The sequence below is a fragment of the Geotrypetes seraphini genome, chromosome 7, assembly GCF_902459505.1.
Source record: "Geotrypetes seraphini chromosome 7, aGeoSer1.1, whole genome shotgun sequence".
NCBI classification, from domain to species: domain Eukaryota; kingdom Metazoa; phylum Chordata; class Amphibia; order Gymnophiona; family Dermophiidae; genus Geotrypetes; species Geotrypetes seraphini.
Window position 1 is genome coordinate 141,088,779 of NC_047090.1, and position 19,712 is coordinate 141,108,490.

The window sequence follows — 19,712 nt, forward strand, 5'->3', positions numbered from 1 at the left end:
GTTGGGATGGTCAGGAAATCCACCTGGAACTGGGTAACTTGGTACTTCTGGAATGACATCTTTGGAGACAGTCGAGGGTGGCTTTAACGGCTGATGATAACAGGCTTCCTTGGGAGAGGGATACATTTTATATTCTGGATTATTTGGAAGTAGGGCTTGTTTAAAAACAAAAACCAAACAAAATATTAAATCGCACATCAGTAGTTCAAAGTTAAAAATTTTTGCTACACTAATTTCCAAGCATAAACTTTCATTTAGAGAATATATTGTGAGAAGTCATACTTTGCCCTGTGTTGCATTCTTGGTCTCTTGGAATGCCATGGTGCTTGTATGAAAGGCTTCCTAGGAATGCTTTCAGGTACCCAGAAGTAAGCAGTAAGCTTTAAAAGACACTATCGTTTTTAATTTAGGAAATAGTGTAATGAAACTGAATTGCTTAATAGCATTCCTGATCAAGTATAAAAAAACTAAAATAGCTCTTTCTGGCTTAGAAGCAAGCCTTATTTTATTTTTCTCTCCCCATATCTCTCAAAATATTCAAATAATAGACTGTCACAAGATAAGAGGGAGAAAATATACTTAACCCTTTATTTGGCATTGTTGCTCAGAAGCAACATGTGCTTTCTATGGGTCTTATGGGAGATCTGCATCTCCAAATGTCTGTTACTTGGCACAGTTGCTCTTATTCAACATCAAGTCACGTAAAGCAGCAGTTTCACCATCTGCCAATTAAAGGGTTAATATTATTGCATGTTGTTAAATCTGTGTGGATATTTGCAAATTTGTTAAATGAGGAGCCTTTTTACTAAACTGTGATAAAATTTGCTTTTAACATGGCAGCCACTAGAGGTGTCCCAGCATTTGCCATTACAAGTGCCATGTCAAATCTGAAGATAAGGCTAAAGCACCAACTGCCAAATTCTATATAATCCCCCTAAAGATAGGTGCCTATATTGATGTACTGCCCTAGCCAATGTAGGTATCAACCAATATTTTTTGTTCTATTAGATGCACCCGACCATAGGAAGCACCCTCCTGTAGAGGAGGAAAACCCAAAGAAAAAAAATTCTGCCCACTGCCCTCTACCCTGTTCCCCATCTGGTGATCTAGTGGTAGGTCAGGACAGGTTACAAGGCAGGTCTACAGGTAGGAAGCTGCCCCCTCCCTCCCCGGGCAGGTCTAGCGGTAGACAGTCCTCCCCGGTACCTTTTTTTAAAATCCTAGTGGTCCAGTGCACTTTCTGCGCTCCTGCCTCATTGGATGGCTGCTGATCTCTTCTCCTGATCTCTTCCGGCAGCAGCAGAATGGCGCACAAGGCAAGCGCACGCCTGCCTGGTCTCGTGCCGCTCTCTGAATGGCTGCCGTCAGTTCTCGCAGGACTCACGAGAACTGACAGCAGCCATTCAGAGAGCGGCACGGGACCAGGCAGGTGCATGTATTCCTTGTGCGCCGCTCTGCCACTGCCGGTAGAGATCAAGGGAAGAGATCAGCAGCTGTCCAGCAAGGCTGGAGCGCGGAAAGCGCGCTGGACTGCCGGGATTAAAAAAGGTACCAGGCTGTGTGTGTGTGTTGTTATATTTGCTCCATAAGAAGCACCCTTATTTCCACCCACTTTTTTTGAGGAAAAAGTGTGTCTTATCGAGCGAAAAATACAGTACTTTAATTGTTGTAATAGACTTAATTGGCGCCAATAACTAATAGCAAACTGTAATTGACATAAATTGCACTTAATTGGATGTTAGGTACCTACTACTTTGAGGTAGGTGTCTAGTCCTAGGTACCTATTACAAAGTAGGCGTGGTTAGGGGGCGGATTGTGGTCATGTATTGTATGTAGATGCCTGTTTTAAGAACATAAGAATTGCTGTACTGGGCCAGATTGAAGGTCCATCAAGTCCAGTATCCTGTTTCCAACAGTGGCCAACCCAGGCCCCAAGTACCAAGCTAGATCCCAAGTAGTAAAACAGATTTTATGCTGCTTATCCTAGAATTAAGCAGTGGATTTCTCCATCTATCTCAATAATGGCCTATGGACTTCTCTTTTAGAAAATTATCCAAACCTTTTTTAAACCCCACTAAACTAACTGATTTCACTAAATTCTCCGGCAACAAAATCCAGAGTTTAATTACACGCCTTGTGAAGAACTATTTTCTCCAGTTTGTTTTAAATCTACAACTTAGTAGCTTCATCGCATGCCCCCAAGTCCTAGTATTTTTGGAAAGAGTGAATAAGCGATTCACACCTACCCTTTCCACTCCACTGAGTATGTTTATGTTTGTATTTATATACCGCTCTTCGCTGCAACATCAGTGCAATTTACCAAAAATAAGGAAGGAAAGGAACGCCAAAATTAAAAAGGACAGAAAAACAGTTTAAAGTTGCTGCAGGACCTATTTCCCCAAAATTACAGATTTAAAAATTCAAATTTAGAAATAAAAACATCAATAAAAACCTAAAAGTAAGAAATTAAGAAAATGCCAATCAAAAAAGATAAGTCTTCAATAAAGCCCTAAATTTAGAGTAAGAAAGTTCACATCATAATTCATTTGGAAGAGTATTCCACAAACTTGGAACTGAAGTAAAGAAAGCAGAATTGCGAATTGACGCTAATCTAACCAGATGAATTGGAAGTAAGGCCAATCGATTGATGAATGTAAAACATGAGTAGGTTTATATGGCACAAGGAATTTTGCCAAATAATCAGGCTGGCCAGTATACAATACCTTAAATGCTGAGGCTAAAGCCTTATGCCTTATGCGATATTTAATAGGAAGCCATTGATACTCCTTAAAAAGAGGAGAAACATGATCATTCTAATAGCAGTATTTTGAATAGTCTGTAATTTCTTAATAGACTATTCAAAATACTATTAGAATTCTTACTAATGCTCGCAGATATGATCATGTTTTTTGTAGTCCTCTTATCATATCACCCCTGAGATGTCTCTTCTTCAAGCTGAACAGCCCTAGTTGCTTTAGCCTTTCCTCTTAGGGAAGTAGTATCTTCTCTTTTATCATGTTCATCGCCCTTCTCTGTATCTTTTCTAATTATGCTTTTTTTTTTTGAGACACGGCGACCAGAACTACATACAGTATTTGAGGTGTGGCTGTACCATAGAGTGATACAAGGGCATAACACTTTCATCTTTGTTTTCTATTCCTTTCCTGATAATTCCTAACTAAACTAAACTAAACTAAGCCTTAGGTTTATATACCGCATCTTCTCCACTGAAGTGGAGCTCGACACAGTTTACAGAGTTTAAAAAATATGGGAAGAGAGAAGAGAAAGAGTTTACAAAGCATAAAAAGAGGGGATGTAATCAGGAGAAGAGATTATTATATGCTAGAGAAAAGCCAGGTTTTCAGTTGTTTTCGGAATAGTTGGAGGGAGTCCAGGTTCCGCAGCAGGACAGTGAGGTCGTTCCAGAGGCCGGTGATTTTGGAGAGGAGGGATCTACCCAGTTTACCTGCGTAGAGGATGCCGTGTAGAGAGGGGAAGGATAGTTTATGTCTGTGGGCAGATCTGGTGGTAGTTCGTGTTGGTGTCTATTTGCTTTCTTAGCCTCCGCATGAATAGACATAGAGTACACCAAAAGATAGGACACCTTATACCGCTTAGGCAATGCTAAGTGCTATTCTGTACAGTGCACCTAACTTTTATAGAGTCATGCTTAGTGCTGCACTGGTTAGCACCAATTTTTTATGTGGACTATATAATATTGGGCCCTTAGGCCCTGATTCTATAAAGGGCGCCTAAGTCACGCCTGAAGTTAGGCGTGCTTTAGGCGTCCAATCTAAAGTAGTTAATTAGCCAATTAAGGGTCTTAAGCGGTAATTGGTACTTAGGCGTTCAAAGATATAGACCCCACTTTGTAGATGCAGCCACAATTTCATGGACATCCATGTTTAAAACTTGCGCCTATCTCAATGGGTGTGGAATAGGCGTGGTTTGGGAAATGACTCAATTTGGGTGTCCTTTGATTCATTTACATAACACTGAGCGACCTAGGGCGTCCATATGATGCCTATATTGTAGGTGAATGAAAATCAGATCTACTTTTGAGCTTAGTTTGTGCTTCAAATAGATCTGAGTTCTATGGACAGAACTTAGGCCCTCTTTGGACGTTCTTTCGGAATTTAGGCACAGTTTGGATATCCTTAATGCGATCTTCTAAATAGCTCTCTGGGTTTTTATTTTCGCATTATTAAGCTAAAAATACATTTAATAAGACATCACATAAATGGGGCACATCAAAACAGATATATTGCAATCAAAACCTATTTTTGTGGACAAACAGCACTACTATTTGCTAATTAGAGGAAAAGATCCATTAACTGAAGCACAGCACATGAAAAACATAGCTTTAGTTTTCTTGCTAAAATGCTACCCTTTTTTTCTGACTAAACAGTGCTCCAATCAGCTCATTCTTGATAGCAAAGAAAGCACATGACAAAAATATGTAGATTGCATACATAACTTCATTTGCAAAAGGTTAAAAACAGATACAGACCTTAGTATGGCTTCTATTTCATTGCAAATGGAGGTTTGCAGCTGCACAATGGTGACCTCATTGTGAGATCATCAAGGTGCACCTGCAAGGTAGAATGCCACAATTAAAATATGTGCTGGGGGAGTTGAACTTATGACATTTGAAAGAGGAGCACAGGGCTTTTACTTATTGAGCTATAGCAGCTTCCAGATAGGTGTCTGACTGCCCTGTGATATGATAGCATAGGGATCTGCTAAGTTATCATATCACAGGGCAATCAGAGACACCTGCTTACAAGCTGCTATAGCTCAATAAGTAGAAACCCTGTGCTCTTTCAGAGGTCATAAGTTCAAATCCCAACCAGCTCCCCCAGCACATATTTTAATTGTGGCATTCTACCTTGCAGGTGCACCTTGATGATCTCACAATGAGGTCACCATTGTGCAACTGCAAACCTCCATTTGCAATGAAGTAGAAGCCATGCTAAGGCCTGTATCTGGATTTAAGCTTTCGCAAATGAAGTTATGTATGCAATCCATACATTTTTGTCATGGGCTGTATTTGCTGAATCCACCTGTTTTAAGAATGACCTCATTGGAGCAATCTTTAGTGAGAAAAAAGGCTAGCTTTTTAGCATGAAACATAAAGCTGTTTTTTTTTTTCATGTGCTGTGCTTTAATTAATGGATCTTTCCCTCTAATTAGCAAATAGCATTGCTGTTTGCCTAGAAAAATAGAAGGTTTTGCATCTTTGTATTGATGTGCCCTGTTTATGTGGTGGCTTATTAAATGCATTTTGAGCTTAATAAAGCAAAAATAAAAACTCAGAGCTATTTAGCAGATCACATTAAGGACATCCAAACTGTGCCTAAGTTCCGGAAAAGTAAAGCAAAGACTTTGCCATCTACTTTGGCAATGGGGCCTGATGGACTGACATCTTCACTCCATTTCGGTGACAACTTCTGACAGTAAGATGGATTTATTATCTCATTCTGTCTCACTCTCCTCGAGTGAGCCGTCACCTCCTTTCCAACCTGCATCAAATTTCTTAGGGAGAACCGATTCAAGTTTCAAGGAAGGGAAGGAATCATAATCACCCTCTTCTCAGACGCTTGATTTGGGAGTGACTACATATCTCCTGTTCAAATGATTCCAGGACCAAGTATTAATTTGGTTACTGGAAAAAGAGCTATTACCTTACAAGATGTTTGGACTTTGGTAAACCGAATAGAAACCTCATTACAAGGCACTGTTAGTAAGCTTTGTCAATTTTCAACAGAAATTACAAATAAGGTAACTGGACATGAAACTCAGCTTTGGTTGATAAGAGAATAGATAAATTAGATTCTTCTGTCTCTTTAATACAATCGTCTCTAACATCTAATATGAAAGACAGTACTTTAGTACATTTTCAAATGGAGAAAATGGAGAATCTCATGAGATCTGAAAACTTCTGTTTTTTTAATTTCCCTATATCTCATTATGAAGCACCACTGGAGCTCCTGAGGATGTATATGAAGGATATTCTTCAGTATACTCAGGTGGATGTTTTCAAACCTGATAATCTTTATTACATTCCCAGGAGTTCCAGAGGTACTATTGGAGGAGGGATAGATCAGCTAGTATCTCCTGATAGTTTAAATGTTTCTCAATTCGTAGAATCTTCTAAGGACTATTTAGCGGGAAGGGGTAAAACACAGCCCTGCGGATCTAAAACCGCATGTCCTTAAAAATCTAAGGTCCGTGCATTGACAAGCCCGCCTTTTAGCTTGTTTTACCCAGACCCTTATTCCACCGCTTTCCCTGCAGCTCAGGCCCCTGGCTCTGCCTTCCCTAATGGCTAAGGAGAGAGGAGGCGCACCGTGGCTTTTGCTAATTAGCCCGATCGTCCCTTCCTTCAGATCTCTCCCTCCACACTGATTCTGAGAACCCCCGCGATATGACACTGGATGGCAAATAGCTAGGTTTGGGGGGGGGGGGAATAAAAAAATGTGTTCAAAGGTCTGCAGTGCATCTGACCTTATGGACCTCACGGATCTGAACTGCACAATGCACATCCTTAAAAATCTGAGGTCCGCGCCACTTTTAGTTTCTGGCTCTGACAGACCTCTATGACATTTTAGTCGCTGACGGATCCTAATGCTTTTCCCTCCCTTTGCTGAGACTAAAAGTGGCACAGACCTCAGGGCAAAAGTTTTACCGCTAGTCTCAGCATAGGGAGGGAAAAGCATTAGGATCCGTCAGAGCTAAAATGTCATAGAGGTCTGTCAGAGCCAGAAACTACAAGTGGCACAGACCTCAGATTTTTAAGGATGTGCGGTTTTAGATCCGCAAGGTCCGTGAAGTCCGCGCTTTACCCCTTCCCCTATTTAGCTAAAAGAGCTACATTGTTAGTTACATTTAAATCTGAATTGGAAAAACAAGCTATTCTTAAATTTTGTTTTTCCAAGAAACAAGCCATGTTTTGTGGACAACAATTAAAAGTTTTTACAAATGTTTCCAAGCAAGCGCAATTTAGGAGTTCCCATGCAAATGTTTAATATCTTATGGTAATAATAAGTTTATATTTGTTGATCCATTTCAATTGGAAATTTTTCTTCAATATAAGCCTTTGCTTGATAATGTTTCTAAAATTAATACAGAGGTTGGAAATAAGTGACTTTATATAGCGAAATAGTCTGTTTGCTTAATCAAGGATAGTTTTTTTTGTTTTTTTTTTTCTTGATCCTTCTATGGAATTTGACAGCCCCAATAATGTAGGCTAGTATAGAAGAATTGGTATGGTTGAAAAAATTATTTTTTCTTTCCTGTATCTTCTTTATTATTTTGCTTGTACTTGTTATGATTTGTAACAAATAAATAAAGGTATAAATAAAAAACAAAACAAAACACGTTAATATGTATACTTTAGAGCAGTGGTCTCAAACTTAAACCTTTTTCAGGGCCATATTTTGGATTTGGAGGTACTTGGAGGGCCGCAGATAAAAATAGTTAGGGGTCCTTTTACTAAGGTGCACTAGCCGATTTAGCGCACGCTAAATATTAGCGTGCACGCTAAATTCTAAAGTGTCCTTTAGATTCTATGGATGCAATAGCGTTTAGCACGTGCTAAATCGGCTAGAGCGCCTTAGTAAAAGGACCCCTAACTCTTTTTATCTGCGGCCTTCCAAGTACCTCCAAATCCAAAATGTGGATTTGGAATGAAGCAATTAAGGAAAGATTCTATTACAGTTTATAAATCTTTCCTTAATTACTTCTGATAATTTCAATGAGGTTAGTAACTATGAGGCGTTGCCAGCATTCAATTCTCCCAATACCAATGGAAGATCGGCTGTTGAGAGAACGACATCGGTTGGAGTACGAAGGCCAGCTATGTGGCAATTGCTTTTCTTTTCCCTGTGCACAGTGGTGGTCGTTTGGTCCAGCTGTTAAAGTCACATTTGTTTAAAATGGAGTTTTTTGCCTATGATAAGACTGAACGGCTTGAAATCTTGATTAGATTGCAGTCTCATTATATATGCTTGAGGCTTTTTCTCCACTATTTGATTTAAATGTACATTTTCTGAGGTCAGATCCACCAGTGGCTGATAACATATTAGCATGTTTTGAATGCATTTTGGTATCAATACCTATTTTTCCTTGAGAGATTTTTAAATACCTACTTGTAAATGTGTATGAGTCGAGTCTCATTTGAAAGGAAGCTCTGGAATGAGAGGGCATAGGATGAAGTTAAGAGGTGATAGGCTCCGGAGTAATCTGAAGAAATACTTTTTTACAGAAAGGGTGGTAGATGAGTAGAACAGTATCCCAGAAGAGGTGGTGGAGACAAAGACTGTGTTTGAATTCAAGAAAGTATGGGATATAGAGAGAGGAAGAGATAATGGTTACTGCGGATGGGTAGACTGGATGGACCATTTGGTCTTTATCTGCCATCATGTTTCTGTGCCCATTCTTTGCCTGTGATATACGCATTAGTAAAAAGAGCACTTAGAACATAAGAACATAAGAACTGCCATCTCCGGATCAGACCTACGGTCCATCAAGTCCGGTGATCCGCACACACGGAGGCCCTACCAGGTGTACATCTGGCATATTTTTAGTCACCCATATCCCTCTATGCCTCTCGTAAGGAGATGTACATCTAATTTGCTTTTGAATCCTAGAACGGTGGATTCCGCAATAACCTCCTCTGGGAGAGCATTCCAGGTGTCCACCACTTGCTGCGTGAAGCAGAACTTCTTGACATTTGTCCTGGACTTGTTCCCCCTTAGCTTCAGTCCATGTCCTCTTGTCCGTGTCACATTGGACATTGTAAATAATTTTTTTCCCTGCTCTATTTTGTCGATGCCTTTCAGTATTTTGAAAGTCTCAATCATATCCCCTCGCAGTCTCCTTTTCTCAAGGGAGAACAGTCCCAGTTTCTTAAGTCGTTCCTCATATTCCAAGTTCTCCATACCATTTATTAGCTTTGTTGCTCGTTTCTGCACCCTCTCCAGCAGTTTTATATCCTTCTTTAGGTTGGGAGACCAATGTTGGACACAGTATTCCAAGTGTGGTCTGACCATTGCCCTATAATGCGGCATTATAATTTTCTCCGATCTACTCATGGTTAGGGCTGGATTCACTAAATGGTGCCCTGAGAAAATTGGTGCTCAGAGTGCAAATTCCCACGCCCAGCTTTTGTTGTAAGGATTTAAACCAAATGAAACCTTTTGTAAATCTCAGCATGCAAATTCTATAATTCAACTCTGAACTCCTTAGAATGCCTCTCTCATGGCCATACCCCCATTTGAGTTGAGCACTATGGGATTTGCGTGACCAGTGTTATAGAATAGCATGCAAATCTTAGTTGATCCCAGTTAATGCCAATAATTAACATCCAATTATTGGCTGCTAATTGCTTGTTAACCAATTGAGTTGTGCGTGCAGATAACAAATTTTGGATGCAACTTTCATGGAGAATGGCGCAGTGGCTAAAACTATAACCTCAACACCCTGAAGTTATGGGTTCAAACCTTGTAACCCTGGGCAAGTCACTTAATCCCCCCCCCCCATTGCCCCAGGTACATTAGAGAGATTGTGAGCCCACTGAGACAGATGGGGAAAAATTATATTACATTACATTATTGACTTCTATTCCGCCCCTACCTTGCAGTTCTGGGCGGATTACAAAAGAGACATCTGGACATTTCCAGGAGAATTACAAAGAGATATCTGGATATTTTCGGGAGAATTACAAGAAGATTGGTGAATTACAATTTAGGGGATGGGATACAGCAAGGAAGATTACAAGAATTACAAGAAGATTGGTGAATTACAATTTAGGGAATGGGATACAGTAAGGAAGATTGGGCTGTTTCCAGGGGAAATTACAAAGAATCATCTGGGCATTTCCAGGAGAGTTACAAGAAGATTGGTGAAATTACAATACAGGCAAGAAGATTGGTGAAATTACAATACAGGCAAGGGGAATGGGGTTAGAGCAAGGAAGATTGGGCTGTTCCAGTAGATTTACAATTTGTGGTGATGTAGAGATAGGGGATAGTGCAGTTCCTGTATATATACAATTGGGGAAGCAGCAGTTGTCGTGCTTGAGGCTTTGGTGAGTAACGGTAACTGGTGAGGGGGAGGGGTTGGTGGAGTTACCCGGAGGGGAATCCAGGGTTGGATTTATAACATCAGTATAAATTTTTTGAATAGTTGGGTTTTGATTTCTTTGCGAAAAGATTTGAAGTCGCTTGTTGTTATCAGCAGGTTGGAGCTGGTATGGTCCAGTTTCGCTCTTGTGTTGCTAGTAGACCGTCAAACATCTTCTTGCGCTGGGTGCCTTTGAGTGGGGGGGTAGGTAAATAGAGTCTTGGTTCTTCTTTGTCTAGTGGTAAGGTTTTGGTTCAGGTGGTTGTTTAGGTAATTGGGGGCTTTGCCATTTATTGCTTTGAATAATAGACAGTATAATTTGAACTGAATTCGCGCTTGTATTGGTAACCATTGTGAGTCTAGGTAGGCCGCAGTGACGTGGTCAAATTTTCTTAGCGAGTAGATCAATCTGTGCAGTGTTTTGGATTGTCTGTAGTTGTTTTATCATTGTTGCAGGGCATGGCAGGTAGAGGATGTTACAGTAGTCCAATAGACCTAGAACTAGGGATTGAACTATAAGCCTATAATGCTCTTTGTTGAAGAATTTTCTGATTTTTCGTAGATTGCGCATGGTTAGAAATGCTTTTTGGGTGGTCTGGTTGATTTGGGCCTGCATTGTACAGCATCTAGCTATTGTTACTCCCAGGAGTTTAAGGGTGGGTTATATAGGGTATTTGGAGGTATTTATTTCTAGTTCTGTGATGGAAGGTTTTTTGTCCTTTTCTAGCAATAGAAATTTTGTTTTGTTTGTGTTCAGCTTCAATTTTGGTCTGCCATCCATTTTTCCACTGCTTTTAGAGTTTTTTCCAATTTTTCAGTAGAAGTGGGGTCGGGAGATTCGAAGGGTAGAAGTATGGTGATGTCGTCAGCGTAGCTAAATGAGGTGACATTTAGGTTATCTAGGGTAGAACCAAGGGAGGATAAAAAGAGGTTGAAGAGAATAGGTGAGAGTGGTGAGCCTTGAGGAACTCCACAGGGGTTGGTCCAGGGTTTTGATTTAAGGTCGTTTGACTTTACTCTGTAAGATCTGGATTTAAGGAATCCTTGGAATCAGTTATATATTCTACCAGAGATCCCTATGGCTTCTAGTATCTGTAGTAGGATGGTGTGGTCAACCAGGTCGAATGCTGCAGATAGATCGAGCTGAATTATCAGCATCCTTCTGCCTTTGCTGAGGTGCTGGCAGGCTGTGTCTAGTAGGGTTACTAGTAGAGTCTCCGTGCTGTGGTTGGATCTGAACCCTGATTGAGAAGGGTGGAGAAGATTGTGGTCGTCCAGGTAATTAGTTAAGTATTGTGAAACTAGTCCTTCTATTAGTTTGACATATATTGGTATTGAAGCGATGGGTCTATAGTTAGCAGGGTCATCTATTTGGCCTTTGTGATCCTTCACAATTGGAGTGATTATGATTTCTCCTAGGTGCTGCGGGAATTGACCTTCAGTGAGTGTAATTTGGATCCACTGCATGAGGCTGGCCCTAAATTTGGGGGTGGCATTTGTTAACAGATACGTGGGACAGTTATTCAGGTCACTTGAGGCATGGCTGTATTTTTTGTAGCGTCGATTCATGTCTGACCAGTGTACTGCTGGGAATTCTGTCCAGATCCGGTCTGCTGCAATGGCATTTCCTATTGGGGGAGTTGTTGTTATCTCGTTGAGGTGGGTGTGTGTGTTATTGAAGATAGTCCTGATTGTTGTAATCTTGTTTTTGAAGTAGTCAGCGAGTTGAGTGGCTGTTGGTGGGTGCTTTCCTTGAACTGCTAGGTAAGGTTTGGTGTCGGTGAGGTGTTTTCACTAGGTTGAATAGTTTTTTTGTGTCTATAGACTCCAAGCCAACCAGCTTGGAGTAGTAATCTTTTCTTTTTTTCCTTCAGTTTGGTCTTGTATTGTTTGATTAGGCTTCTCCATGCTATTTTGGATTGATCTTGATTAATTTTTTTCCAGTTTCTTTCCAGTTGTCTGCAGTGCCTTTTGAGTTGGAGAAGTTTGGCGTCGAACCATTTGTCCGATTGTCTGCAGATTTTGTGTTTTGATTTTATTGGTGCTCTCTGAGCTCCCTGGGGAGAATGGTATAGAAAATTAAATAATTAAATAAATTTATAGACCCAGGGGGTTGTTTGGTTTCTCATATGGTAACAGCGGAACTACTGCAAAGCCCCTTAATGTGATTGTATGCTTGCGGTTACTACTTGGTAAACCAGATGTTAAGTTTAGATTCAGTAAATGAAGCTCAAAATTCAGCGCAGAAAAAAAATTGGTGCTGAACAGTATTCTGTAATGGGCTTTCTGGGATTGTCACCCTTTTAAAAATAGCGCCTAACTCAGGGATCTGCACTAAACTTAGAGTGTGGGGAGTTACACCAACTGAAATCAGGTGATGCAGATCAGCATTATCATGTAACACTGTGCACATTTTAAGGGAATGCCTTGACCTACCTCCCATGGCCACACCGCTTTCGCAGATCTGCTTGGAAATACTTAAGTTCAGTTCTATAAATGGGTAATGTAAGTGTCTTTTTTTGCGCAGGTCTATAATTTCTGCCATGCTTTGCTACCTTACATCCATTGGAATGCTTTTTCTTTGCTGAAATTTGATGTGGAAATAGTGCCTAATTCTGCACTATATATATTCTCTTATAAATGCTTAATGCTGTTTAGTAAAAGGGCCCCTTATTGTAGAACCCTGACACATGAACTTAGACTTGGAAAACTTTGGAACAGTGTTATTTCCTAATACTAGTTTTTGATCTTACCTTATTTTTTTCACAGGGGAACTGATCACAGTTGCACATGAGTTTGGAGTAAGTATTATTTACTGTTTAGTGTTTTCATTAGCAGTTTAGGAATTAGGGAAGTTGATGCCCGTTTTATATCAAGCCGCGCTAGGTTTTTTATTGCCAGCCACTGCAGTAAAAACTCCGAAGCTCATAGAATTCCTATGAGCTTTGGAACGCGGCTTGATAAAAGAGAGCCTTAATTTCTAAGCAGTAGTTTTTGTGTGGTCTCACAGTTTACCTGTGAAATATTCTTGAATATTGTTATAAGCACCCTGAATCCCTTCCCCACTCACCATGGTCTGGTATTTCTCTTTTCCTTTCTCATCCCCCTTTCTGGCTTGGATTTTCTTCTTTTCCCCCTTTCCCTCTACTAGTCCTGTGCGCACGTCTCCTCAGTTTTCATATTTTGACGCTCTACGCTAGACTCAGTTCTACTTCATGCCTTCTCTCACTGCGGCTTGTGTATTATTTTCTTACAGGGTCGCTGTGTTTCTTTGTGCGTTTTCATTTTTAAAAAAACAAGTTAATTTATTTTTCCTTTGTGTCACAGCGGGGCCTGCCTCGCGGCCTCAGGCTTCGAGCTTCGATCTCGCTGAGGCTATTTTTCCGTTTATGTCCCGGCCGGTCACAGGCTTCAAGAAGTGTAGCCGTTGCCAGCGCGCGATCTCCCTCACTGACCCACATATGTGGTGTGTTCATTGTTTGGGACCTGACCATCCGGAGTCGTGTGCCCACTGTGCTACCCTTCAACCTCGAGCCATCAAATGTCGTCAAGTTCAGGTGGAGAAACTCTTCGGTGGTATGAATCCACTTACTCTGGTCTCGACCTCGACCTTGAATCTGGTCAAGCTTCTCATGGAGGTTCCGCCTTCTGTCTCGACCTTAATCAAACCATCCTCGTTTGGTGGGGGGGAGGTAGGGGGGGTCCTCATCCTTGGGCAAATCTGCTAAGTCTTCTTCTGAGCAGCCGCTTTCCTCACTGCCTACCTCAGGTCAGGTACCAGCAGTGGTTATCAAGCTGCCCAAGAAGCATGTCTCCAAGTCAAAGAGTCATTATGCCTCCTCTTCCTCGGAGACTATAGCCACACCAAATGTAACAGATCTTCAAGTCTCAGTGTCACATTTGTAGGCTTTGATCCAGACCATTATGGCTCAGGAGTTTGGTAATATGCTAGCCAAACATACCCCTACCTCGACTCTGCTTCCTGCAGTCCAGTATCACAAGGAGTCGAGTCCTTGGCAGTGCTTCGAGCTGAATCTACCCACTCTATACAAGGAGTCGAGCCCTTGGGAGTGACTCAAGAGGATTCTACACACTCTATGCAAGGAGGCGAGTCTTTGCGAGTGTCTTGTCTGTACTATAAGCATACTATTCAAGGAGCCGAGTCCTTGCCAATGCCTTGAGATACCTCGACACAAGGAGCTCAGTCCTTTTGGTGTCTCAATCTCCAACCTCCAGCCCTCCTTCCTTGCATAAGGTGTCTCCCTTTCCGAGGCATAGGGCGAAGGCTCCTCGACGTTCCTCTCAGCGGGACCTGCCTGGTTCGAGGCACAGTTCTCCACATCAGTTGAGGCACTTATCAAGGTACAGGTTCTCTTCTCGAGACAGGCCTCGAGACTCTTCAAGGCTTCCATCTCCAAAGTTGAGACGTCGCCTCCAGAGCCTTACACCTATGCTTCTCCTGCGAGGGATTCTCTCCATTCTCTCAGTGAGTCATCTATACCTGCATATTCAGACCTCAGGTATCAGTACTCCAGAGAAGCTTCACCTTTGTTCTCTGCCTTGTGCGGTGCATCGAGGTCACCTTCCCCCCGAGGTCACCCTTCCTTGGAGCAGATATCTTTTTCTTCGTTCCTACGTCAAATGAGTAAAGACCAAAATATTACTTTGGACTCTGATTCCAAATACTCTACAAAGTATTTAGAATAAATGGGTATGCCTCGTCCTCTGCGGAATCTCTTTTATTGCCCATCAATAGACTTCTTTCTCAAATTTTCAAGCGTAATCTTGAAATACCTTATTCCATTCCTGCTGTACCAGGAAAGCTGGAATCTCGTTACAGGATGGTCCACTGCAAGGGCTTCGAGAAATCTCAGTTATCCTGTCAGTCCCTTCTCGTGGAGTCTTCTCTGAAAAGGACCAATCCTGCCAAAGTTTATGCCACTGTCCCTCCTGGATGAGAGGGCAGGACCATGGACAAGTTTGGTCGTCGTTTGTATCAAAATTCTCTTATGGCAACTAGAGTTTGAATTACAATATTATTTTCACTTCTTATTTCAAGCATTTGGCTAATATTCTGCCTGAATTTTGCAAATATATTCCTCAACATCATCTTACAGAGTTTCAGCATGTGACTACCACTCTGACTCAACTCCGCATGCATCTCCTTCAATCTTCCTATGATGCATTTGAACTTTCCTCGAGGGTCACTGCCTTCTCAGTGGCAATGCGCCGGCTTGCCTGGCTCAACACTGTAGACATGGGCCCCAATCTTCAAGATCATCTGGCCAACATCCCTTGTCAGGGCAATGATTTGTTTGATGACTCCATCGAGGCAGCTACTAAACGATTGTCTGAACATGAGAAATCGTTTTCTTCCATCATTCGACCTAAGCCTTCTACCTCTAAAGGCTTCAGGCCTCTTCCATCTTACCAGAAGCGTTTTCCACAGAGAGCAACTCCTTATACGAGTGCCTCCTAAGAAACAACCACAACAGCAACAGCAAAGGCAGCAAAAACCTCAGATTCCTGCTGTGCCTAAGGCCTCTCAATGTTTTTGACCATCTAATACAGAGCATAACATCTATCGTTCTGCCTCTGTCCTCGCTCCTTCCCATTGGAGGCCATCTCCATCATTTTTACCACTGCTGGGAGATCATTACATCAGACCTCTGGGTGCTGTCTATTCTCAAGGAAGGATACTCTCTTCATTTCCTCCAGATTCCACCAGATCTTCCTCCAAGAGAGTATTCTTCCAATTCATCGCAGACCACCCTTCTTCTTCAGGAAGCTCAAGCTCTGCTTCGTCTCCGTGCCATCGAGGAAGTTCCCTTGGAACAGCAGAGCAGGGGGTTTTACTCCCGTTACTTCTTAGTTCCAAAGAAGATGGGCGATCTGCTCCCTCTCTTGGATCTCAGAGCGCTCAACAAATTTTTAGTCAAAGAAAAATTCCAAATGTTGTCTCTGGTATCCTTGTATCCCATTCTAGATCAGAATGATTGGTTATGTTCTCTAGATTTCAAAGAGGCTTACACTCACATTCCCATTCATCCAGCCTCTCGACAGTTCCTCAGATTTTGGGTGGGAAATCTGCATTTCCAATACAGAGTGCTACCCTTCGGCTTGGCATCATCTCCAAGAGTGTTCACCAAGTGCCTAGTTGTAGTAGCAGCAGCTCTGTGGAACCATGGTCTACAGGTGTTCCCGTACCTGGATGACTGGCTCATCAAAGATTCAACATCTCAAGGGGTTATTGTAGCGACCCAACGGACTATTTGGTTCCTCCAAAGTCTGGGGTTCAAAATCAACTTTCCCAAATCCCAGCTACAGCTCTCAAACTCTACAGTTCTTCTTGAACACTATACAACTCGGAGCATTCCTTCCTTGTCAACGTCAGGCAGCTCTGTCACAAAGTGTCTTCCCTCTCTTCAATTTCAGCAAGACACATGATGGTTCTTCTAGGTCATATGGCTTCTATCGTTCACATGACTCCTTTTGCCAGATTTCACCTCAGAATCCCTCAGTGAACCCTGAAATCTGAGTGGGCTCAGGCTTTCGACCCACTCTCTCAACACATCAGAGTGACTTCTTCGTTGAGACAGTCTCTCCACTGGTGGATGCTCTCTTCCAATCTCTCCAGAGGTTTACTGTTTCAAACACCCCCTCATCAGAAGATCCTCACGACAGATTCTTCAACCTACGCTTGGGGGGCTCATCTCGATGGTATCTGTACTCAAGGCCATTGGTCCAGCACGGATCGTCAGTGTCACATCAATCTGTTGGAACTCAGAGCGATCTTCAGTGCTCTCAAAGCTTTTCAGCATCTTCTTCACGACCAGGTAGTCCTCATTTGGACAGACAATCAAGTCGCCATGTACTATGTCAAGCAGGGAGGAACAGGATCTCTCCCTCTTTGCCAGGAAGCTCTGAAGGTTTGGAATTGGGCAATCCTTCACAACACCTTCCTGAAAGCTGTCTACATTCAAGGAGAGAAAAACTGTCTACATTCAAGGAGAGAAAAACTGTCTACATTCAAGGAGAGAAAAACTGTCTGGCGGACAAATTGAGTCGTCTTCTACAACCTCACGAATGGACACTCAATTCCTCGCCTCTTCATCACATTTTTTCTTAGTGGGAAACTCCTCAGATAGATCTCTTTGCGTCTCCCCACAACAACAAACTGCCTCAGTTCTGCTCCAGGATATACTCCCCTAACCGACTGGAGGCAGATGCTTTTCTCCTGGAATGGACGAATTGATTTCTCTATGCGTTCCCTCCATTCCCTGTCATACTCAAGACATTTGTCAAACTCAAACAGGAAGATGCCACCATGATTCTGATAGCTCCTCGGTGGCCCAAGCAACCTTGGTTCTCCCTTCTACTTCAACTCAGCAGCAGGGAGCTACTACTTCTACCAGTTTTTCCCTCTCTGTTTACACAGAGTCAGGGGTCTCTACTTCATCTCAACCTACAGTTTCTATACCTGACAGCTTGGTACCTCTCAACCTAACTGCCACTCTACAGTTTTCTCAATCTGTACAGGACATTTTAGAGGCTTCTAGGAAGCCTACCACTAGACAAATGCTACAATCAGAAATGGACTATATTTTCTGCTTGGTGCACCATTCATCACAAGGAGCCTCAATAATAATAATAACTAATAATAATAACTTTATTTTTCTATACCGCAATACCACAAAACAGTTCAGAGCGGTTTACAGGATAAGAGACTGTACATTTACAGCGAAGTTACAGCTTAGTTCTAGCGAAGTTACATCGAGGTTACAGCAAATCGAAAAACAGTTCAGAGCGATTTATACAATGTAGGTGGAGAGAATTAGTTAACAATTATATGGTATAAACCAGTGACAATTACAAAATGATCTAATAATTGTTGCATGGGGGGAGGGGAAGGGTAGGGAGGGAGGCAAGGGATTATTAGTTTGGGCGGGGGGGCGGGGGTTAGAGGAATTTATCGAAGAGGTGTGTTTTTAGAGATTTCCTGAAGGATTGATAAGTTGGGGCAAGAGAGATGAGAGTGGACAGGCAGTCATTCCATTTGCCAGCTTGGAAAGAGAGGGTTTTGTCGAAGAATCTTTTGTGGATGCATCCTTTTGGGGAGGGGTAGGCAAACAGGTGTGCATTGCGTGTACGGTTAGAGCCTGGGAAGGTGAAGTGGCGTGAAAGATATATCGGGGCTGAGCCAGTTAGGGTTTTGAAGCAGAGGCAGGCGAATTTGAAGATGATCCTTGCTTCGAACGGTAGCCAGTGAAGTTTCCTGTAGAAAGGGCTGATGTGGTCTGATTTTTTGAGCCCATAGATGAGGCGGACGGCGGTATTCTGAATAAGTCGTAGTCGTTTAGTGGTTTTCTTGTAGGAGCCCAGATATATGATATTGCAGTAATCCAGGGAGTTTAGTATTAGGGATTGGACCAGCAATCTGAAGGTGGGAAAATCAAAGTAATGTTTGATGGAGCGGAGTTTCCACAGGGTGGAAAAACATTTTTTGACCTGGGTGTTAGTGTGTTCTTCTAAAGTGAGGCATCGGTCCAAGATGACTCCGAGGATTTTTATAGTAGAGTTGATTGGATATGTTAAGCCATTAAGTTGCAGGGTGGTGGATGTTAGTTTGTGGTTGGGACTTGCAAGGAAGAACTTGGTTTTTTCTGGGTTTAGTTTCAGTTTGAAGCGAGTGGTCCAGTTTTCTACCATGGTGAGGACAGTTGAGATGAATTGTTCTGTCTCATGTGACAGTGAGGTGATGGGTATGATGATTGTAATGTCATCCGCGTAGATATAGGATTTCAGGTTACGGTTCGATAACATGTGTCCCAGTGATGCCATGTAGATATTGAATAGTGACGGGGATAGGGGGGAGCCTTGGGGGACTCCGCAGGGGTTGCTCCATGTATGGGAGAAGGTTCCGTCATTATGGACTTGGTAGGTTCGGTTTTTTAGGAAGCCTGTGAGCCAGGTTAGTACTTGTCCGGCGATGCCTATGGAGTCGAGGCAGCTAATCAGAATGTCATGGTCTACTAGGTCGAAGGCACTGCTGAGGTCGAACTGTAGTAGCAGTGCGCTGTTTCCCAGTGAGAATAGTTGGAGGAGGTGATTGGTTAGTGAGGCTAGAACGGTTTCCGTACTGTAATTGGTGCGGAATCCAGACTGGGATTCGTGGAGGATGTTAAATTTCTCTAGGTATGATGTGAGATAGTGATTGACCAGTCCTTCCATGATTTTTTGGAAGAGAGGAATATTGGCGATGGGTCTGTAGTTGGAGGTTACGGAGGGAGATTCTTTGGGGTTTTTAATTATTGGAGATACGAGGATGTGTCCAAGTTCCAGTGGGAAGTGGCCGGTTGTCATGCACAAGGTTATCCAGTTGAAGAGTTTTGTCTTCAGTTTTGGATTACCTGTTCCATTGTTCTCAATCAGGCCTGAAATCCACATCATCTCAGTGCAATTGCTGCTTTTCATCAGCCTATTGAAGGGAAACCCCTTTCTGCTCATCGGGTGGTTTCCAGATTTCTGAAAGGTCTTTTCAATGTCAAACCACCTCTCAAACCTCTTCCAGTGGTTTGGGATCTCAA

At 42.3% G+C, this 19,712-nt stretch overlaps 1 protein-coding gene across 2 annotated transcripts in view; it reads left to right on the forward strand.

Annotated features, from left to right (window-relative positions):
- The window catches only part of TMEM260 (transmembrane protein 260), a 125,886-nt gene that overhangs the window by 666 nt on the left and 105,508 nt on the right, over positions 1-19,712 (forward strand). For both annotated transcript variants that reach the window (XM_033952092.1, XM_033952093.1), the window contains exon 2: positions 12,895-12,926. In XM_033952092.1, coding sequence (XP_033807983.1) covers positions 12,895-12,926 — 32 coding nt within the window. The remainder of the gene's footprint in view (positions 1-12,894; positions 12,927-19,712) is intronic.